Genomic DNA, 23,676 nt, shown 5'->3' with positions numbered 1-23,676 from the left:
GGGGTTTAAAACAGTGTTCTGAAGATCTCTGCAGCTCTAACATCACCTGTTCAGCTCTTAAGGACTACTTTTTAAGATACCTGTAAAGGAACAACCCTTTACAGCAGTACAGGCTGACTGGGGAGCTGAAAAGGACCTTGAGGTCTTCCTAGGCAGCAAGCGGTATGTGAGAAAACTAACAGCATCCTGGGCTGTATGAACAGGAACACAGCCAGTAGACTGAGGGAAAAGGATTACCTTTCTTCTATTTAGCACTTGTTAGACCAGATCTAGAATAATGCATGCAGTTTTGGCTCAGTACAAGAAAGACATCAACAGACTGGAGCAAGTTCAGCAGAGGGACAACAAGGTAGTTGTGTCCACCTGTCCTTGGAGGAGAGGTTAAGGGAACTGGCCATGTTCACCCTGGAGAAAAGAAGGTTTTGGAGAGACCTAATAGCATCCTTTTCCTACCTATGAGATTTTGAAGATGACAGAACCAGGTTTTTCACAGCAGTACATGGTGTAGGAGGATGAGAGAGAATGGGCATAAATTGAAATGTGAGTGTCAGACTGTCCATAAAGAAACATTTCCCCTTTGAAGCCAGTCAAGCAGTAGCTAGACATATTGTAGAGTATCTATTTTCAAGACCCAACTGGATAAGACTAGAGGTAAATTTTGCCTGATCTTATAGCTGATTCTGCTTTGAGCAGGAGGCTGGACTATATGAACTCCAGAGGCCATCTCTTCCAACTTGAATTATCCCATGAGCCTATGATCATAGAATAGTTTGGGTTGGAGGGGTCCTTTAAAGGTCATCTAGTCCAACGCGCCCACAGTAAGCAGGGACATCTTCAACTCAGAATCACAGAATCATCTAGGTTGGAAAAGACCTTGAAGATCATCCAGTCCAACCATTAACCTAACACCAACAGTTCCCAACTACACCGTATCCCTCAGCGCTAAGTCGACCCACCTCTTAAACACCTCCAGGGGTGGGGACTCCACCACCTCCCTGGGCAGCCCATTCCAACACCTAACAACCCCTTCTGTAAAGAAATGCTTCCTAATATCCAGTCTAAACCTTCCCTGGCTCAACTTGAGGCCATTACCTCTTGTCCTATCACTTACTACTTGGTTAAAGAGACTCATCCCCAGCTCTCTGCAGCCTCCTCTCAAGTAGCTGTAGAGGGCGATGAGGTCTCCCCTCAGCCTCCTCTTCCCCAGACTAAACACCCCCAGTTCCCTCAGCCGCTCCTCCTACGACCTGTGCTCCAGACCCTGCACCAGCTTCATTGCCCTTCTCTGGACACGCTCGAGTCATTCAATGTCCTTTTTGTAGTGAGGGGCCCAAAACTGAACACAGGAATCGAGGGGCGGCCTCACCAGTGCCGAGTACAGGGCTCAGATCCCTTCCCTGTCCCTGCTGGCCACGCTATCGCTGACACAAGCCAGGATACCATTGGCCTGCTTGGCCACCTGGGCACACTGCTGGCTCCAGTTCAGCCGGCTGTCAATCCACACCCCCAGGTCCCTCCCTGACTGGCAGCTCTCCAGCCACTCCTCCCCAAGCCTGTAGCGCTGCTGGGGGTTGTTGTGGCCCAAGGGCAGCCCCCGGCATTTGGCCTGATTGAAACTCCTCCAGTTGGCCTCAGCCCATGGCTCCAGCCTGTCCAGGTCTCTCTGCAGAGCCTCCCTACCCTCGAGCACATCAACACTCCCACCCAACTGGGTGTCATCTGCAAACTGACTGAGGGTGCACTCGATCCCCTCGTCTAGATCATCCATAAAGATTTTAAACAAGAGTGGCCCTAAAACTGAGCCCTGGGGGACACCACTCGTGACCGGCTGACAAATGGATTTAACTCCGTTCACCACAACTCTTTGGGCCCGGCCATCCAGACAGTTTTTTAACCAGTGAAGCTCAGAGCCCTGTTCAGCCTGACCTTGAATGATTCCAGGGATGGGATACCTACTACCTCTCTGGACAACCTGTTCTAGTGTTTTATCACCCTCATTGTAAAAAATTCTTCCTTATATCTAGTCTAAATCTACTCTTTTTTAGTTTAAAAACATTTCCCCTTGTCCTTTTGCAACAGGCCCTGATAAAAAGTTTGTCCCCATCTTTCTTATAACCCCTCTAAGTATTCAAAGGCTGCAATTAAAGTCTCCCTGGTGCCTAGTCCAGACTGAACAACCCCAACTCTCTCAGCCTTTCTTCATAGCTCTTCATCCTCCTGATCATCTTTGTGGCCCTCTGGACCTGCTTCAACAGGGTCGTTTTTCCTGTGCTAAGGGGTCTAGAGCTGGATGCAGTACTGCAGGTGGGGTCTCAGCTGAGCAGAGTAAAGGGGGAGAATCACCTCCCTTGACCTATTGGTCACACTTATTTTGATGGAGGCCAGGATACAGTTGGCCTTCTGAGCTGTGAGTGCACACTGCTGGCTCATGTCCAGCTTTTCATCCACCGGTACCCCCAAGTCCTTCTTTGCAGGGCTGCTCTGAATACCTTCATCCCCCAGCCTGTATTGATACCAGGGGTTCCCTGACCCATGTGCAGGACCTTGCACTTGGCCTTGTTGAACCTCATGAGGTTTGCACTGGCCCACTCTTCAAGCTTGTCCAGGTTCCTCTGGATGGCATCCTATCCCTCCAGCGTGTCAGCTGCACCACACAGCTTGGCATTATCAGCAAACTTGCTGAGGGTGCACTGAGTCCCACTGTCCATGTCACTGATGAAGATATTAAACAGTACTGGTCCCAGGATGGACCCCTGAGGGACACCACTTGTCACCAATCTCCATCTGGATATTGAGCTACTGACCATAATCTCTGGATGCCACTATTCAACCAATTCCTCATCCACTGAACAATCCACCCATCAAATCCATATCTCTCCAATTTAATGAGAAGGATATTGTGGGGGACTGTGTCAAAGCTTTGCAGAAGTTCAGATAGACAACATCTCTGCCCTTGTCCATTGATGTAATCACTCCATGATTTTGTAATAAATTTAAGACTCTAGATTGCAAGAAAAGAGCCTAACTCAACATTTTGCTTTCCTTGTCTCACTTCAGATGCAGCACATCTGCCACTGTTAGGGAAGTGTTGGGAAAGATAAATGCATGCCCTGACTTCTTGAAGCTTCAGTCTTCTAGGCAACATCGTTGAAGATACCCTTCAGAGTTATGAGCTCTCTCCTAAATCATCTTCCTCTCCCTATTTTATCAGTCCTTCCTTTGGGTGTTTGTCTCACAGGATTCTGTTGCAAGAGGACTCAAATGTATTCTTGCTTCTCAAGATCATTCAACTAGATGCACTCCATCTCAGAGACTGTTATCTAGTTCCTGATAACAATAAGATTATAATATAGTCAGAGAATTTGGACCTTAAATCTCAGTTCAGGAGTGTAACAGTAATCAAGACCATTGAAAGACAGATATTTTATGTTTCATAAAATACTTTTGATAGTGAGTGAACTTTTGAATGTTACTATTTTTTGTCTTCCAGTTGACCTGATAGACAGCCAGATAGAAAACATGAAACATATTCATGCACAGCTGAATTTGGATTCCTTAAAGCCTGGGAAAGCACAAAAAAAAAAGGTAACTATAAAACCCAAAAGACTGATATGATAAGGCACTTACCAACTTTTTTTTCTTGGGGCTGATACTCTTGGTATCTCACAGGGGTGAGACAGAGTAAATGACAATGAACTTTTACCAACTTGATTATCTCACACACTCTCCCACCCAGAGTTATGTTCACTAGGTCTCAACTTCCTTTTCTGACATGGAGATGACTGCTGGTTCAGGGAAGTCAGGCCAAAAATCATATCGGTTCATGCTTTGCAGCTGCTCAGTTACCAGTCTTGGGTGTTACTGGCCACAGCTCCTGGCCGTACACTGGTGTTTGTCTCCATGCATCTTTCTTGTCTCCAGGATCTTCTCCCATTTGCAGGATCGTCACATTCTTCTTTTTGGGCCCATTTCTTTCAGAGATCATTTCTTTTCAGGAATCCTTTTCACCACCAGCTTTTTTCTCCAGAACCCTAAGCTTCTGTTTATCTAATCTAAACAATCTATGTGTGAAGTACAACACGTGATTAGCCTCTGAATTAGTGGCTCTGTCTCATGTCTTTTCATTAATTGGAGAATTCAGGACTTCTCTGTGTTGAGTTTGTGTGCATGGCAGGACTTTTTGGTAGTGGGGGAGGGTGCTACAGTGGTGGCGCCCTGTGAAAAGCTTCTTGAAGCTCCTCTGGCTCCAAGTCAGACCTGCCTCTGGCCAAGGCTGAGCCAGTTAGTGACAGTGGCTGTGCCTCCATGGTAACATATTTATGAAGGGGAACCTGGGAGCAGGAGTGCAAGTGGTGAGGAGGATATCTATGCAAACACTGAGGTCAGTGGAAGAAAGGAGGAGGAAGCGGGGGAGGTGCTTCATTGCATAGACTCCCCTGTACCCCATGGTTGAGACGGCAGGGCCTCACTCCTGCTGCCTATGAGAGGTCCATGGTTGCGAGAGACGAGAAACCAGGCCTGTGACAAACTAAGAAAAACAGCCTAGGAAAGCAAAAGTTGAGGCTGATTGAAGAAATGCCTCAAACACTCGCAAGACAAAACTCTGAGTCACAGGGTGCTTCTGTGGAGGCTGAAGCCGATAACACTGCCCCATGCAGCCGGGAGAGAGAGCCCTATGGAGACAGGACGGCTCTGCCCTGGGGCACCTGGGCAAATTTCAAGGGCCATGGGTACAGTGAATGAACTTTGCTTCATTATCCACGAAATGCATATTAAAGTTAACACCCCTCAATATGCTAACGAAGGCTGACATGATCATGCTAATTACATCATCCCATGAAACACCGATGTAGGTCAACCTACCGGACGGACCCAAGGAAAGTTTGTATAAATCAAGGGGGGGAAGAAAGGGGGGCTCTCTGTCCCCCAGCCACCTGGAGAGAGCAGTGAAGCGAAGAGGACAGCTGCCAGTGAAAAAGACAGCTGCCTCCTGGAACCCTCGCCGGCGGGATCAGTGCAGGAACCCAGACCGGTGATCTGTATTCCCCCATTCCCTCTATCTCCCTCTTCCTTTTTCCATTAAGAAATGCAAGGCATATTGTATTGCTCGCCACAACTTGCTAAATACTTAGCCAATTACCGTGTGTTCAATTAGTACATTGTGGGTAGTTAATAAATGCTTGAACTTGGAGACTTGTTGTCCGCTCCAACTGGGGATTTGAGAATCTGAGTCACTTGTCCCCCCCGTCTGAGTGGGACGTGACAGTGGTGGAGCAGATAGCGGCCTGCAGCCTGTGGAAGACCCCACACTGGACCAGGTGGCTGCACCCAAAGAAGGCTGCGACTCTGTGGGAAGAAGCCCCTGCTGTTGTACTTCACTGCTGAGAGGACTGCAACATGCATGACGGATCCATGCTGGAGCAGCTCAGGAACAGCTATGGCTCATGGGAAGTACTCAGTGCTGGAGAAAGTTCTTGGAGGACAGTCTTCTGTGAGAGCTCATTTGTGCTCAGTGCTGATCAGTTGTCCTCTGAACCCAAACGATGACACCCACTTTTAGTCCAGGTTATCAGAATTAGTAACTAGCCCATTCTGGTTGAAGCCAGCAACTAGCAGTCTTCCACTTGTTCTAGATTCACATCACCCAGCTCTTCCTTACCACATCTGGACATAGATTACTTCTTACCATCATACAACAGTTTCATAAGATTTTTGTTGCGATCTGCTTATTTTCTATCACTTTCATCTAAGAGAATTATTAAAATACAGACAATAACCGCTGCTGTCAAGTTTGATATCTTATCTACACCCACATAAAGCAGGCATTGCAGAAAACATCTTCCTGCAGGATATTTCCACATGTTTGAGCTCAACAGTGGTTTTTTTCTCAGCCATTGGCACAAACAGACATTAGCCTTGATTTGTGATTGTGTGGAACTGTGTTTTATAACAGTGAGCTCTTAAAAGAATTTCAGTTTCACCCTGACATTTGAAGGCTAGAGTATTTTTTTCTTGAGATCTCCTAAACACATTTTTTATCATTTCTTCAAGGGGTGGAGGCTGAAAGGTGTCCTGCATTGGATATGTAGAGTGAGGTTGAAGTCAACTAGTTCTTTATATTTATTGGGTTGAGAAGGGGGAAGCTGGGAATATTTGCTGCTCTGCTGAATATAGAAGGAATTTAGAATTTCAGAGAAATTGATGGAAAGGAGCCTCTGAGAAAGGTCAGAAAGACTGTTTATGTTTAAGAATTCTTTGAAAGCTATTTGCAAAAGACTTTGTGGCAGATTTCCCTGCTGAGCTGGAACTGTAAACTGCTACATCATATGTGAACCTGCTCTTCATCATATGTGGTGCATAACAACAAGCAATCTAGTTTCACATGAGGGAAACTGAGATATTGCTCTCATAGTCAGGTTTAGCTGATCATTCACAGAACTGCCCCTCAGTCCACTTTAGGGTGCAGGTCTCGAAGTTATCAGAGCTTGTTTTCTTTTTCTTTTAACTTGGGAAAAATGTGTTTGACCTAGCTTCATTCTCAGGGTAACTGAAGTATTTTACCTGATATTCCTTTTCTTTCCCAATAATTTGTGTGATGTTTCCAAGGTCATGAAAAATATTTACAAATAGCCAAGCCAATCAAAAAAACCCCCAAACCTCTAGATAGGATTTTAGTAAAAATCAAGATATTATAAAATAAATACATTCAAACAATGCCATCAACACAATTCATAACTTCTTAAACCTCCTAGAGGTTTACACATTAAGTATAAGTTGTAGCTTGTGGCATTTTGTAGGATTTAGAGCTTTTTTTTTCTTAAATAGATTAATACGTATGGAAGTTCTTGAAGGAATACCTTAGCATTTATTTAGCTAAAAATGAAAAAAAAGTCATAAAATTAATTTGTATGTTTCTTTTTCACCTACTACACCTGAATTTCATTAACTTTAAGACAGACTTTTCACTTCATCTCTAAATGTCATCAACTGTACATGATTTTATAAGCACGCATTGTTGCTTCACCTTGTCTGAGATTAAGCATGAATGCTATTTTACATTTTTCTTCCATTATGCTTGATAAAACAGAAATAGTCTCCTGTGGTGAGCAAGCTTATTGGAATTTGATTGTCTTTCAGAAGTGGTTTAGTATGTCAGCCTTATAGAAGTTAGGTCAGCCATCATTAGCCTTTTAGTGTTAACAGCAGCATCATGAAAATAGATCTTTTGTTACCTGTATGCTTGAATCTCAGTATAGTACCTCACTGTCCAAAGGTCTGCATTTATCTTCGTAGTATTCTTATCAGGCTGGAAACTATTTCAGTCATTAAGGATAGAGAACTAAGACACTGGGAATATAAGGATAGATTGCTCTGAGCAAATGTAGAGATCTGCAAGACAGAGCTAGTTTATCCTTGTTTTTATTCAAGGAAGAAAAATAGATGCTTCTAGAGAGTGATTCATTTGATTTGTTTAGATGTCTGCTTTAGGATGGAATAAATACCCAGAAAGTGTTCCCACCCATTCTTCTCTACTTGTAAGAGAAATGGAGCTCTGCATTACAGGTGTCTGCATTTGGCCAGATCAGTGCTCCTAGAAATAGTATTTGTGGGTTATAGAGAGGTGAGGATGACTTAAAATAATGTGTTATAAAGGTCTTTAATATATGTGTTAAAGTTACCTGAGATGAATCCTACCTGAGAAGGTGTTTTGCCAATTATTAGGCCCAGCATAAAGGACACAGCCAGCATAAAGATGAACCAATAACCAAATTGTATTTGATACAAAAGGGTCAGTACATGGGCGAGCACTGGGGGTACAAACAAGTCAGTCAGGTTATACATAATCAACATCAATCCACTGACCCCAACAATGACACCACATGACCAACAATGGGTGGAATAAATGGTGAAATGCAGTCTCCCATAGAAGGGACAGGAGACAACCAAGTCAACCAGCCAAATACATAAGACCAAGGAAGCCACATACTGAATCTCTACACAGCCCATGTTTACAAAGGCCAGACCTGACTGGAGCCCAGTCCCAGGGAGGCAGGAGGTCCTTCCCCAACAGGAAACTCTGCAAAGTGCATCCACCCCACACACAGACACTGCCCCTGCCTGCAAGTGGTCCCAGCTTTTATCCCTAAGTGGGACACCTGACCTTTGTTTACTCAGTGCAGACACCTGGGGCTCATTTACCTCATGGCTCTCCCTGCAAGGCTGCTGCACCCTGGAGGGAAGCTTAAAGGTAAACTCACCCCGCCTTTGTGAAGGGCTGTGGGAATCACCCACATGTCAGCCTTAATCTGGGGCTTGGGGTTGAAACCCCAGCATTTCAGAAGGTAGGATCCTGTCTCTCCTTTGAAAATTTCTTTCCTACTTGTACAGAATTCATTCTGGTCTGATGTTGATGATCTTCAAATATTTTTCTCTAATAGGAGGATAACCATATCAAGCAGTTAAGGTGTTCTATGCAGCTCCTCAGAAACTGCCTCTTTCAAAATGAAGAGTGCAAAGTAAGTATTTTTACACTGAAATAATGTGAGCACATTCAGTTAGTGATTTCTCTTTTTTTCTACTTCGAAGTTATTTTCAAGCTGGCTAAATTTAAGCTTCATATTAATGGCAAGAAATACTTCAAATTTCATTATTATTCCCACCACCTAAGAATATTTCATATATGCATTAGGAACATAATGTTCATATTGAAACATCATCTCCCAAAGCTTTCAGATGGCTATCATCCTTTATGCCCACTTCTGCTTTGCTTCAATCAATCAATTTTCGAAGCATATAATGTGAAAAATGGATGTGGAGAAAACTTGGGACCACAAGAAAGGCTCATAGGAAATACACTTCACATCTTGGAAAGTAGTTTCCTCTCCTTATTCCTCTCTCCTTTTTTCCTTTCCCTTTCTGAAGGACAAAAAAAACCCCCAAACCAAAAAAGAAATTCCAAATAATATTTTGTCTCTTTGTCTGAGTTAAATGACACTAATCCTCCAAGGCAAAATTTTGTTTTACCTTGATTTTTTTTTTCATCATTTTTCTTGCTTATAATCTTGTTTTGAATTTCTCTTCACACTTTTCGTCTTTTTCTCTGTGCTTCTCAATCTCTTTTCTACTTCAGTTCTTCTGCCTACCTGTTTTTTCCATGTGGAAAATACTATGTTCCTGTTTTTCAATCTTTGCTGTTTTCTTTCTTTCTGATCACTACTCTTCCTCTTTCTTATTGCTGACACCTTTCACACATTTATTTCCACTTTCTGGAATTCAATTCACAGTTGAATTTGTCTTGGCATTATGATACTTTTAGCAAATGCAGTGGGGTAACCACAAGGTTTCCAGACCTTCCAGAAGTACCCCTATTGAGAGCATGTGTTAGCATCCTTTTTGTATACAGAACACCATAATGTAAATTATGGGCCTGAATACGCCATCTGGTTATCCCTAAGGTCCCCGTAACTTTGTTGTGCCATAATTTCAGATAAGATAATTGTGGAATATTTTTCTGGTTTTGATCAGGGGTCTGCAGAGACAATTGCTTGGAGGAGAGGAGAAGATTGCTGTTGATAACTGAAGTTTTCTATGATTTGCTCTGTAGAACTATACTCTTCTATTTCTATGCTTTTTGAGTTCCAATAATTAGTTTAGTTGGAGTAGAATAAAACTTCGGAATAGAGAGCTCTTGAACAATCACAGTCAGAATGAATAAATCTTTTGTTTGCATGTCTTTCGGTAACTAAAATGTGCTGGTTTTGACTTGGGTAGAGTTAATTTCATTAGTGTTGAATCGAGGGTGTCAATTCTATCTGTACAATCTTTTGAAGGGAACTAATGGGGCACAGTAAGATAAAAATATGCTTTTCTCTATTTATATTTTATTTTCAAACTATTCAATAGTATAGTAGTTTTAATTCTTCCTCATTTATTTATAGATGGCAGCTCTCAAAGCTCATCTTGTTCCTGTTCTGCATTCACTGTGGCCATGGTTGTTAATAGATGACTCCTCAATGCAAATAGCTCTGCATTTGCTTTGTGTCTACACTACAAATTATCCTGCAGGTATGAGAGTCACTCTATGATGTTAATACATCAAAATAATTAACCAGAATAATTAAGACAGAAAAGCATTTAATAGAGGGAAAATAATGTTTATTACTACCATAAGAGCAGAGTATAAAAGCTTTAGTCCATCAAAGTCTGTCAAGAGTTTTGATTTTAATACATTCAAGACTTTTCTTCAGATCTTGTTTCAGTCTGTTGGATTTAGCAAGAGTACAATTGTGTTAAAGCATTAAATAGCATTTGATTCAAACCGTTATGTTTGAAGGTTACACTGAAAGTCCTTACAAACCGAATAGTATACTGTAGAAATACTACTCCAGGAATTCTCTCACAGAGAACGGTATACCAGTACTTTATAGTTTCCACTTCAGCCCTTATTGAGAACATGCTGCTTTTGAAATATTCAATAATCTAATTTAATTCTGTATTAAATTTCTTCCATTTATTTCTGCATTGTGCTCAGTAGCTTGTATTTATATACTTTCATAAAGATTCTCTTCTTCATTTGAGGAAACTTTTTATTTCCATTGATAATTATCCCCACTACTAGAAGCCCTTTTTTTTTTTTTTTTTTTTCTGGTATGAATTTGCCTCATTCCATATCCTGGCTATTGACTCAGATAATTATATGCTGGTGGCTTGAAGAGACATGTAATTATCTGTTGATTTCTCCCTGTCAAGATACTGCAAAAGAGTTAGCATGGTTAAAATATATTAACTGAAGTCTCCTAGCTTTTTTACCTCTTTTTAAGTTCATGTATCCAGACCTTAAATGAATTTACAATGCTTTTCTTTCTATAAAGACATTTTTTTAGCATGGACTGAAGAAAGGACCAATATGTGTTAGTCAGCCAGAGGATATATAGAATTAAAATGTAATGTTCTGTGACGTACTGGAAATCAAGCTGAAGTTCTGATGGTCTGTCTTTTTTCTTAACTCAGAGTGACTCTAGGCTGCATGTTTATTTTCTTTGCTAATAAGATTTTAGATTAATCTTGTTTTTTCTTTCTGTTCAGAATAGTTGGCTTATGAGGTGACCCAAACTTACCTACTCTGAACTGGTTAACCACTTCCCCTTAGTGTAGTCAGGCAAAGAAATGCATGTAGATGTTTGTAACAGTTTTAAAAACTGTCTCATTTTTAATTACTTTTGCCATGTAAGAAATTAACTGTTGTTACAAATGGCAAATGCCACTAAATAAAAAGGTACATATGCATATATGTGCACAAACATCATGTTGGTAACTTAGTTGTTCCCTGATGCTGTATTAATTTGAGCTTGTAGCATAGGATTTTGCATGCTACTGTGGTACAAGGTAATGACAGATGCAGACAGTGCTTTTATTTCTCAGAAAAAATATTTTAAGAAACTTATTAAACCTTTCAGATGTAGAGACTTCTTTTTCTGAACCAGTTTCAGAGTGCCCTCAGATTCTGATACCAAATAATTGTATAATGCCTTAGATACGGTGTTCCAGTTTTTAAGGAGACAAATCAATGACTTCTCGTTGACAGCAGAATCGCCTCTTAGATTCTAGAAGAGTAGAACAGTAGACGCGTATTCCAGTAAACTGCCACATTCAGGCATGTTTCTATTTGAAATATGTCCCATTGACTTCGCTGTAGTTAAAGAAAAAAAAACACCAAACAACGATCCTTTCAAAAGTCCTGTCTCAGTCTTTGAGCTGTTAGACTACTCTTTCTAGAGATTTTTCTTTTTTTGAACATGTATGTGCATTTCTCATACGATAAACATTTAATTTCTTTAAGGTTGTGCTTCACTCTGTTGGACCAGTGGACAACCATCACTTCCAACTGCACGAAGTGCAGCTGGCAGTTCATTAATGCATAACATCTTGAAATTGGCTTCCCAAGTGTCAAACGATAACAGCCCAGTTCAGCAGGTGGTCTTTTGTCTTCTTTCGAACCTTGCTCTGTCTCATGACTGTAAAGGCATTATTCAGAAGGTGAGTAAATAATATTCTTGATTTTAGCAATGTGATGGATGTACTTTCTTTTTAATTAAACCCTTATATTTCAACATGGGATGTCCTGTGATCATATAGGGATGCTTCTGTGGGAATCAAAACCGTTGCATTTTCTCAGTTAGTTGTGTTACTGTTCCCTGAGTGTAGCGTGTAATTCAGTTATCTTCATAGTCTGAACTGGACAGAAGCAGCATATGGAACTATACAATTTTTGCTAGAACTTCTTATAAACTTTCAGTTTCATTGGGGTGTAAAGTTTTCAATATCCATATATATTGACAGCAATCGCTAGCAGAACAAACTGCAAGTGAGTAAACAAGACATTGAACACTGGATAAATCATTAGGTATACTCTGTGAAACATAATCTTCATAAAAATTACAGTTTTAGCGAAGATGTTTTACGTGTCAGTAATTGACTGTTGGGTAGAAATCTATTCTTATTATATAAAAGTTAAATACTGTGTTTTCCCTTTTTAATTTGTATATTGAATGATCCTTAGTCTATGTTATCAATTGTTCTTTGAAAAATCTGTTTCTTTTAAATTTAATTTTGATCATTTAAATAAATTGAACGCAAGAAGTCAAACCATGTAGAAAATCAAGTATAGTGGTGACATGATAAAACTAGCTAACACAACAGAAATTGTAAAAAGTGTTTGTTTTTAGCATCCTTTATAGGAGTTTAATCGTTACAACAGTGTCTTTCAATCTGCACTAACAACGTTCTGTGCTTGGACCTAATTAACTGTTAGAAAAGGAAGGGGGAAATATGATCTTTTTGTGGTGCTAAATATGTAAAATCTGGTCATACAGTTACCAAGCTGCTGATACTCAAACTTTTTTATAGAAACAAATTGTTTGAGATATTTTCTATGGTAGCTGTTCCATTCTGTGAATTGTTTTGACTTTTGCTTTCTTCATGGTTTCACTCTAGCCTAATAGTACTTAGTCTTCATTCTCTGTCCTGAGCTCTGTTTTCATAATGCTGAATTACTAATTCCATCCCTGAAAATTAACCTTATCAATATTATATTCGTGTGACGAAAACCACAATGAGTTTGTATGCTGGATTATTTGCTTTTGACCAGGTGCCTGTATGTGTTGTCAAGGATCAGTGAGGATGGGAATATTTTGCCAAGGAGTTTTTTTCATCATAGGAATGTTGTTAGAACATCTCCCTTTTGCAAAAGGGGAATAGATTTTTCATCTGCTCAGAATCTCCTTCAAGTGGAGTCAAACCCTGAGATTAGGAAGCAGTATTGTGTGTCACATCAACACACAGGGTGTTCTCTTCAAAGCTCGCAAAAACAGGAGACTACTCTGGCTGTCAGTGAAGCATGGGGTGGTACTATGTAGATCCTTGAGTCCCTTCCAACTCGAGATCTTTTGTGATTCTATGTTAACATTTGCTAATAACGCATGTGACAATAAATAAGAAACCAAGAATACATTAAGTAGTGCATTGATTCAGTTAACTTGTTTCTGGCTTATTTTGGGGCAGAAATGATAAGTGAAAAGCAAAAAGCTTATGTCGTGGTGGGAATTAGCCTTTAAAGAAATACATTGTGTTGGGTCAACTTTTTTGTTTCTACACTGCATAAATTATTACAGAAGAAAATGTATTTTAACATACTAATTTTTTAACCAAGGTGTAGATTCTTTTTCATATGTAATTCTTTCAAAAATCCTTGATTAATAATGGGTTCCCTGAAATATGTAAATGAAATGTTAGTACTAGCTTTTTGATTCAGGTATGCAGATTGGAAGGTCACACAGCAGTGAACAAACCACGGAATACTATAAATTCTAACATACTTTTTCTTACTTCTGACAGAGTAACTTCCTGCAGAACTTTTTGTCTCTTTCATTACCAAAAGGAAGTCATAAAAATCCTGGTAATGTGTCCACTCTTTGGCTAAAGCTGCTACTGAACATATCTTTTGGAGAAGATGGACAGCAGATGATCATGAAGATAAATGGGTTTTTAGACCAGATCGTGGAAATGTGTAAATACAAACACAAGAGCAGCCAACATCTAGCACTTCTTATTCTACATAACATATGTTTTAGTACAACTAATAAACCAAAGATATTAGCTAATGGTAAGTGTCTAAAGGGTATACAAGCTATTATACTCTGAGAATATTGTCTTCCATAATACCATATTTTCACTGCAATTTCGGTTACTGACCAAGAACTCAAGATTGTTATTTAGAAAATCATTTTTGCAAAATCTATTTTTGTAGAAGTAATTATAAAACATATATTTTTGGCAGAAAAGCAAATAAAATAATATATAGCGAAAGGAAATAAGTAGTTTAAAAAAATCAAGATGTATTGTGAGACTGATCATTTGAAGGATTTTTGCAGTTTTCTCAAACAGCTAGTTTTTTGGGAGATTTGAAGGATTCTTTGTGTCAGTTTGAAATAACTGAAGTTCTTATCTTTCAGTTGGACAAAACCTTATTAGCTCTTGCAAATCATGGATATTGAGACAAACTATTTCATGCTCTGTCATGTGCAGAAAACACTTATGCTAATAATAGTTATTATTACGGCATATATATTTAATATAACAACATGCACAGAACTTTTTTTCAATTGTTTGTAAAAGGCATGTTTCTTTCCCCCTTTTAATTGTAGAGAGAATGCTCCTGTCTGTTACAAGTTCTCAGCAGGTCTTCCATAGTGTCCATGCTTTTCATTTTTTCCAAAGATGCTCATTTGCTGCCTTAATTAAGCATACATTATTCAGTTATGTAACCTGTGAATTTTTATTATGCAGTGAACAAACAATCTTGAAGAGTCTGGCTTCAGAGCAAGGGTAGGAAATTAAGGCACCTACAGTCGGGTGGCAAACATTTCTCATTGGTTACAAATCACCTGCATAACAAATACTAAGGAAAATAGAAACATCTTAATTTTCATCCTGATGTGGCTCTAATTGTGGCTACTGGGAGTTATAAAACAGTTTCATGGTTTACTCAGTCCCTGTGTATAGCTGGTGGCTGTTCATAACATACATGTTTTATTACTGATGGCTTAATTTTTTAGCCTTGCTTGGTTTTGTTTTTCTATATTCTTTTTAACAGTTCTTTCAGTGTAGTCTGCCAATTTCGTGAACATATTTCAATTTACTTAATCTGATAATAAAGTTTCAGTAAATTCATCTGCCATACCAATGCTTCTCGTAGAAATAAGATACTCCAAGCATCAGAATACTGAGGTACGTAAATATGTTTGTGTGCTTTTGATATTTTCTAGATGTGGGTTTTGGTTTTTTTCTTCTCATTAGATAAAGCGATTGCAGTACTGTCTGCCTGTTTGGAAAGTGACAGTCATGCTGTTCAGAGAATAGGAGCAGCTTCACTTTGGGCTTTGCTTCACAACTATCAAAAGGTTAGTATTTGAGTAATACTTGAAAAAATTATAATGTTACTTTTATTATGCTGTAAACAATACAGTAACCTTTAAATAAATAAAAATAAAGTTTACAGTAGCATTTGCATTTTATTATTTTAATTGCATAGCTGCTCAGGCTAGGAGCATCTTGCCCTCTGTCATTTGTGACTGCTTATATAAATGCAGTCTGTATGATGATACAGTCATATGCTAATTCTAAAATTCCTGCATCTCATGTTCTTCTGAATAATTGTCATTTTCTAAACTTTGCTGTTAAAGTGTGAATGTGTGGGGAAGAAAGTCAAGTAACTGTATTTTGTATGTTTGTGCTACAGGCAAAAGTGACTTTGAAGAATCCATTAATTAGAAGAAGAATAGATGAGGCTTATTCTTTAGTGAAGAAAAGTAAGTCTTCTAACTAATGCCAATTTTGTATTTTTTGTTTGAATAGCTTTGATACAATAGGTTGCTGTCTTCAGCTCAAGAGGATTGATTTTGAAAGATCTTCAAACACTGGTCTGTAGCTGGAACTTCAGTAGCAAATAGTGGGTTTGTTGGTGGTTAGTCACATCAAGGCTCTGATCTGCAAAAACATGCAAATGTCTTATTCTAAACCGATGGGATTTCCTACTGATTTTAATTGCTCTATAGATATAATCAAATATGATTATCACTTGGGGGGCTTATAGTGCCAAGTTCCGACAGTATTTTGCATAACAGAATTGCCACAAAATTTCTGCTTACATTGAACGTTGTTTGTCAGTATCCTAACAAGGAGATGTATTTTTGCTAGAACATCTCATGATAATTCTTCCTGTACTGTCACCCAAAGCCATTGATTTTGTCAGTATACTGTTGTTTCAAACTCATCCTTTACTAAGTCAGTCATTAAACAAACCGTAATGCAGCATTTCATATACTGAGAGTGGTTAATAGATAATGTTTGTATTGTTCTTTATAGCATTACTACAACTGACCAGAGACTTCTCAAAATATTATGTTGAATCAGCAAGGTAGAAATATGCAGCTTTTACAGACTAGCACTTCATAACATTAATCCCCATTTATTTATGTGCTGCGTTAGAACATAAAGTCCTAGACTGAAATACTGATTTTTACTTCGGTAAACATTTAAATATAAAAATATTGAGTATGAAAGATTTTATACAACTGTAATTATTACAGTTTACAGTCATGTGAAGTTGTCCTCTGTATTTTCCTGCATTAAGGTGTTCAACTAGCCTACCCTAGTACAGCTTTGATCACTTTACAGTGGTAATTGGGCTAAAATGGTAGAGTTCTGACTGCAAGTGGGGGAAATTTTCAACATGGCAGTTGTTATTTTATATTTCTTACTTTGTTCTACCCTAGGAGAAGTTTGGGAAGAACAAGGCATGACCTCATTGTAGCACAGCATAATTAAAAGGCAGTCTTCACTTTTTTTTGATCATAACTAAGTGTGAGCTGGAAAGCTGCAAGATTTAGCCTTTGAAAAAAAAGGAAAACAAAAACAGGCTTTGCAACATAAAGTATTAGTACTTGATTCGCTACTCATGATATAGAGGTTAAGATCATTAAATAGCATGAATTCTAGCAAGTATTTGATGCAATCTTTGAAAAAGTAATTTTGCATTAAGAATCAACTAGAAATAAAAATCTTGTTTTTTCTTCCTTTTAGCTGCTCCACAGCCAGAAGAAAATGAACTACATGCCTACTATTTAAAATGCTTAGAGAATATAGTGCAGCTTCTTGATTGTTAATGTTGAAATTGTTTGTTCTTGATTGTTGCCTTGTTGAAATTGAACAGCTTATTCAAGGGGAGCCTGAAATTTAAAGAAAACTTCTCTAATTTACATATCTCTGGCAGCAGCATATATACTATGGAGGAAATTTATGAAGCCTTTGAGGAAGGAGTTCATAATTTTGAACCAAAAAAATTGCACTAAATGTGGTTCAAACTATTTGTACTGTAATCCCAATGGGAAATTATAATGATACCGCTATGTAAATATGTACACAGAAGAAGGAATGTATAGAGGAAAAGGATGTGAAAAATCAGAAATTTTCTTAAATTATGCATTGAAATTGTTACTGTAAAGTATTAGAATTACTGTTTTGGATTGGTCTTAATAAAGTATTTTTAATTGAGATCATCATTTGTTGGTGGTGGATTGTAATTTATGATGTTACAGGTGGGAACATTCAAGAACTGAAAATACTGGCAGTTGTGTTGTGTTATACCTATTAGGTATAGAACAGCAAGATGTGTGTTTTAATTTTGAAGGAGTTCAAACTGTTGCATTTTTTTAAGATTATAACAATTGAGAAAAAGACCTCTCAATTGCTGCTATTTACAGGTGACAGTTATGTTAACATGGCAGTTTATTCAGGATATGAGGTATGTGCATCAGTTTTAGTTACGTTACAACATCTGGAAAAGTATTTGAGACATAATCTGTTGGTTTCCAATTTATAAACACTTCAAATGTTTTCCTCGAGGAAAAAACCAGATTGTTAACCAGGCCTGTTTTTTTTTTTTTTTGAACTGGTACTATGTAACTATTGTCACAAGTTTTTCAGTATTCTTTACTAAATTAGTTGAGAGATAAAATAAATTGATGTGTGAGCACATTTTGCTGAATGTGCTTTTAAAATATCTAGCAGGATGTTTAGATTTCCCTCAACACATAAAGTTTTCTTTTATGACAGGGACAGATAAAAGTGAGCAAATGGAAAATAAAACTTGCGTATGTGTACTTGTAATTAGTGTTTTTTTACTAACAGGTAATGAAAGTCTTTTCCACTAACAGGGGATTTTTTGTTTGTTTTGCTAGGCTTATAAATAATTTGTGACATTATATTATTCAGTTGGCATAAGCGTGATGCTTATAATGGCTGAATTAAATCATTAGTAGAAATGTAATTATCAGCTAACATCCTGCTCCTCTGATAGACCACCAGAGCCTGATTCTTTTCCACTTGACACATTGCATAAATATTGTAACTTGCAAAGTGGTGGTTAAATGCTGTCATGCTCATTCCGTAGTATTGCAGAGCTGCCAGCTGCAGGGCAGGAGAACACCCGACTGCAGACAGCTCTGCACATCAGCAGTTGCTGACTGGGCTTGGTGAGAGGGTCTCTTCCCCTCAGACTAGCGAGTGCAGATTCTCTTCAGAGGTTTACGTTTCAGCATACTCAACCCCAATGATCTCTCTCATAAATCAGATTGTAAGTCAAAATGCAGGTTGTTTGCCAGGTTGCTCTCTTTTTCAGAGACACAAAAAATAAGAGCATTCAGTCCCAAATCAATTCCAATGGAGATAACCACTCAGCAAGGATGGCGAGAGCTCTTTCAAAGTGTAGAAATACTCACGGATATAGTGAGGTGAAATAGGGCTGCATAGTTGAATGGCTTCTTTAATTGCAAGTACAATTTAATAAGAACATAGAACTGGATGCTTGTTTTCTATTAAACATTTCTATTTTACTGACCTGTACAAATTCCTGAAGAAATTATTCAGATTGAAAAATCCAGATAAATTGCTAATATATTTGTTGTTACACTAAGCCTTAGTGCAAGTGCTGTGTTTATCCCAAAATGGGCATAGATCTAACTGCTATTTTCTCAGTATTTCACAACATTTTACATTTGCGGGAAGCAACTGTTGTGATAACATAAGTAAACATAAGTTTGGTGTTGCTCATCAGGAAAATCAAAACAATTTTTAGCCTCTGAAGGCTTTGTGTGCAAAGTCTTCACAGAATGCTGAAAACTTTTCTCCGTCAAGATTAAGGAAAGAGGAATTAATTTATTTAAGAGACAGCACTTTCTTTATCACCTTTTACCTCAAAAATCAGGGACATACAGGGATTGCATCCTGTCTTGCTGCATATTAATAGAGGTGGGTTATAAAACATAAATGGACCTATGTTCACAGGCATTTAGACTAGCACAATTAGCCTCACAATAACCTTTATTCTTAATAGCTTTCATGCTTCCTTCCCTTGCAAATCCAGTGCAAGAAATTACCAAAATAAATAGTTGTGACAGTTATTTATCACAAGCAAAAATATTTTATTAATGCTAAATTATGCATATTAACAATGATGCTGTGTTCTAAGTTATTTACCTATTACTTTACATATCTCTGCATGCAGTGCTTTAAACCTGCAAACAAGATTTATTTGTTGGTATTGGAACATTTGTTTAATAAACATCTTGTACAAGCAAAACATTTCCAAATGTGCAATCTGATGTAGCCGATTAGAAATAGTCTCTGTTATCTCCTGCATGGTATTTTGTTTACTTGGATTTTGTGAGACTTTACAGGATATGGTGGAAAAAAACTCAAACCAAACCACTTTCAGAATTGAAATAAGGAATATCCTCAAAACTTAATAGCTATTTCACAATAAAGTTATGCTAGGAGAGTCAGCCCAAGTCTTGTGTGGCCGAGATCACACACCATGATGACATAGGGTTGAACCTAACTTCAGAGTGATAGGACAGACTGCATTCACCCACATCTCTTAAAAGAACACACTGGTCAAAGACTACTGATTCACTTTTTTTAGAGCAGGAAAGCTCTGGCTGAATGGAGTTTCTAACTTTATTGATGAGAAGGAGAAACAGCAACCAAGTTCCAATTTGTTTGTTGCTTCTCTCTGAAAATGAGTTCAAAGCTGATTTAGGTGTGCCTTAAATATACTTGGTCCTTTGCTGACAAGGCTAGGTAGAAGCTGATTGGTTTTCTCTGATGTGTGAAGCATTTTAATGCAATACAGGTTTAGCTGGACAGAATTTTTGGAAAAGAAGAGGGTCAAGAAAATATGTGGTGCATCCCTTTACAATTAATGCTGGCTAAGTAGTGTCTACTTTCAAGGGGATTTCTGACTGTTAGTATCAAAGCTGATACTCTATCTTGAGAAGCCTGAGATTAACAACACAAAATCATGCATATTATTATGACTGCTTTCTGTAAAATAATTTCTAGATAACTTACTGTTTAAAAATAGAAGTTTAGTATTGTCTTTGACATAAAGTTTGCCAAGCAGAGCAGAAAAAGATACAAGGACCAGAAAAATAATTTCTAAAAGTGAAAAAAATGATAGGAAACTTGGTGGAAAAATATTTTTTATGTGTGTATGAAATAAATTTCTCATTAGCCAGGCAGGATTAAGTTGCAACATGTTCTTATGGCCAATAAATAAAGAGCAATACTTATCCCTACGTACTTTCTGAAAGAGCTTTTGCTTCTTACTGGCAGGTAAAACTTAGGGTTTATTTTCCTTCTTTTTCCATAGGAAAAGTGCTTCTAAAAACAACACGAAGTGTAGAAACACTGCTAGCAAGTTGAGTGTTTGAAGCATTTGAAGCCATCAGAATACAAGCTGGCAATTCCCAGTGCTTCATGTAGATAATATAAGATTTTTGTTCGCTAGAATAAATAATATGCATGACTTGTAATTTTTCACTGGTGTTGCCTAGCTTTCTTGAAAAAAACAGTTTAGAAATGCTTCCTAATTGAGAGTATTTTCAGAACACTGACCCAGAGTTGAAATACATATGAGATCATCAGCAGAAAGGCTTGCCTTTTAAAACCAAGTATTTTTTGTTCTCCTTCAAAAACCCTCAGCAGCAATCAGAGCTTCACAGAGACAGAGCAGAACAGGAGAGAAATGGGAGGTTCCTTGCTGCCTGTGGCCCAGTATCTTAAATGTACTGGGAGTTAAAGGAGCACCTGTGTCCTTGCTTTAGATCCAGGAGCAATAAATATGTGTTATTAAAAACTTGCTAGCCCATTTAGATGAGGTGTGCTAACTGAGTTTAACAAGAATGTTTCCTCTAATTTCCTGAGTGAGGTCTGCATCACAGGCTGCTACTGACTTCAGAGATCAGCTTGTGTGTCTTAGTGCCAATCATTAAACCAAAAGAATATAGTTCTCAACATCTAGGACAGCTGAGAAAAATGCACTCAACTGAGGCAACGGTAACCAACATGGTAGCATCAGAATAGTAGTATTCATCACATAAATCCAAATTGAGGAGCATTGTAGAAAAGCACAAAATGCTTCTGCTTCAAAAGGGGATTTCACCAAATCAGGAAAGAGAAAATTGTCTTTCCTCTTGGTTTTCATTCTAGGATTCTCTGTAATTGAGGATTTGCAGAGAGCTGTTTTCCCATTGCTGTGGCAGCTAGAGTGTGACTCACTCCTAAGCCATTTTTTTTTTCCCATTGGGAGATTTTTCTAGAAATGTGTCTTCCAGAGTTGAGTAACAGCACCTGAATAAAAACTTTGAGTTGCTTCCAATTAAAGCTACTTTATCTGAATTTCAGAGCCTTCCTGAACCTGGAATTTGGTGAATCCTGAGACTAGGCGAAGGCTTTAGTGTCTGATTTTGTGCAGTTTGAAAGTTTTTCGTAAATGGCAAATAACCCTGAAGTTTCAAGGGCTAACACAAGCTTCTGCTGCCGGTAGAAGCAGTTTCACTGCAAGTCACAATTTTTCTGAAACTCTTCATGTGGTTTTTTAATCCATTTGTGTAAATCAAGACATCAGCTGCTCATTAATCCTCAGAAAACTGTTCCTTAGACCTTTTGGTGTGGTTGCTTCACGCCTGCAAGGTATACAGTTTCTGGCATTAAAAATACGTTTAAAAAAGGAATATTAATTTCACCTGCATGCTGGTCTCTGACCTAATAAGAATGCTACAATTGAGTGAAAAATCTTATGTTGTTCAAAATTACTCTGCAATAATTAAAGGTTTTGAAAGCATCCCTGCAAAAATGTGTTAATACATGAAAAGGAATGGAGTCACTCAGCAGGAGGTTGCCAGAAACTGCAGCAGCTAGGAGGGAGGGCTCTGAGGTTTTGGGCACTGCGAAGCCTGCAACTGCCTCTGTGGTTTGGGGCTCACCCTCCCTCCCCGTCTGCACCCTGTGCTGGGGAGGAACGGCAAAGTCAGCAACTGAACGGTGGCCAAAATAACAAGAATTACTTGAAAGCGTGTGGTGATGTTTAGCGTAAAACTAATGAGGGTTTCCAAAAATCTTTCCTTACTATTTTTTGCATTTAACATTTAAAGGAAAAAAAAACTATCTCTGCTCACTCTACATAGTTGTTGACAGTAATTTGCCACTGCATTGTTACTATTTATTGCATTTATCATACTTCAACAGGTCAAAACCCCCGTGATTTGAATAAAGCAATTGTTTTCATACAGTTTTAAATGGTAATATGAATGAGGCTGGAGTAAAAAAAAAATACCTTTAAATATTGTTTTTAAAATTGGCTTTCTTAGTGACAGCAAGTTTGCATACTGTAAGAATAAAAATGAGAAAAAATTGTAGCACAGTAATGGATTGTAAGGATATGTATTCTTCCATTGTTATTATTCAGAGTCTGTATGTGGTTAAACATGAAGTTTGACATTGTGGGTTTTATCCAGTATGCTTTGAAAAACATTTCATGACAGGAAATTTTTATGGATGTAACAACAACTGGTTTTAAGAAGCTAAAGACCATAAAAGTCAATAGAAAAATCGAACTTTAGGTGATGTTGGACTAGGTCCCAGCAGGGGAAACATTATTATATGGACAAATTCACTAGGGAATATAGCAGCAATTGAGGTCAAAATGTAATCACTCAGAATGTAGCTCTTCAGGGTGGATTAGTTTATTCTCCCTCTGAACTGGAACATCTCTTAATGATAATAAATCTCCTTATCATGTGCTGGGAGTGTAATAATATATAGGAAGAAAGACCTTAGCCTATGTACTTTTTCATATGACTCTTTAAAATTTTCTGTGCTTTCTTCCCAGCATGCTGGCATGATTTTATTGTCAGTTAGAGATAAAATGGCCAACTGGAAATAGTGGTAGGTGGAAAGTGCTAAACCAAGGGTTTGAAATCTAATTTAAAAAAAAAAAAAAAAAAAAAAAAAGGAGAGAAAGAGATTAAAAGAAATAGTATAATGGGTAAAATAGCCTGATATTGTAGTAAATAAGTTCAAAAGACCACAGCTGTAAACACTTGCGAAAACAGCAGTTATCTGTGTCATCATAGTGTGTTTGAATTTCGACTGTTTGATCTTTCTTTTTTTTTTCTTTGTGCTTAGCAATGACCTATTTAAGGTGTTTTATATTGCTGCAGTTCTAAAAAATTTTGTTGAACCTTAGTCTATAAATTATTATTGAAGCACTTAATTAGT

The 23,676-nt window shown here is 38.2% G+C and overlaps 1 protein-coding gene across 2 annotated transcripts in view; it reads left to right on the top strand.

The window, feature by feature from the left end:
• Positions 1-17,629, top strand: part of RTTN (rotatin) — a 90,413-nt gene extending 72,784 nt beyond the window's left edge. For both annotated transcript variants that reach the window (XM_074897772.1, XM_074897773.1), the window contains 8 exons: positions 3,491-3,585; positions 8,439-8,516; positions 9,939-10,065; positions 11,840-12,036; positions 13,894-14,161; positions 15,355-15,458; positions 15,797-15,866; positions 17,140-17,629. In XM_074897772.1, coding sequence (XP_074753873.1) covers positions 3,491-3,585; positions 8,439-8,516; positions 9,939-10,065; positions 11,840-12,036; positions 13,894-14,161; positions 15,355-15,458; positions 15,797-15,866; positions 17,140-17,222 — 1,022 coding nt within the window. In that variant the 3' untranslated portion in view covers positions 17,223-17,629. The remainder of the gene's footprint in view (positions 1-3,490; positions 3,586-8,438; positions 8,517-9,938; positions 10,066-11,839; positions 12,037-13,893; positions 14,162-15,354; positions 15,459-15,796; positions 15,867-17,139) is intronic.
• The last annotated feature ends 6,047 nt before the right edge of the window (positions 17,630-23,676 follow it).

Source organism: Athene noctua, chromosome 2, assembly GCF_965140245.1.
Source record: "Athene noctua chromosome 2, bAthNoc1.hap1.1, whole genome shotgun sequence".
Lineage (NCBI taxonomy): Eukaryota > Metazoa > Chordata > Aves > Strigiformes > Strigidae > Athene > Athene noctua.
This window is presented reverse-complemented; position numbering and strand designations above follow the sequence as displayed.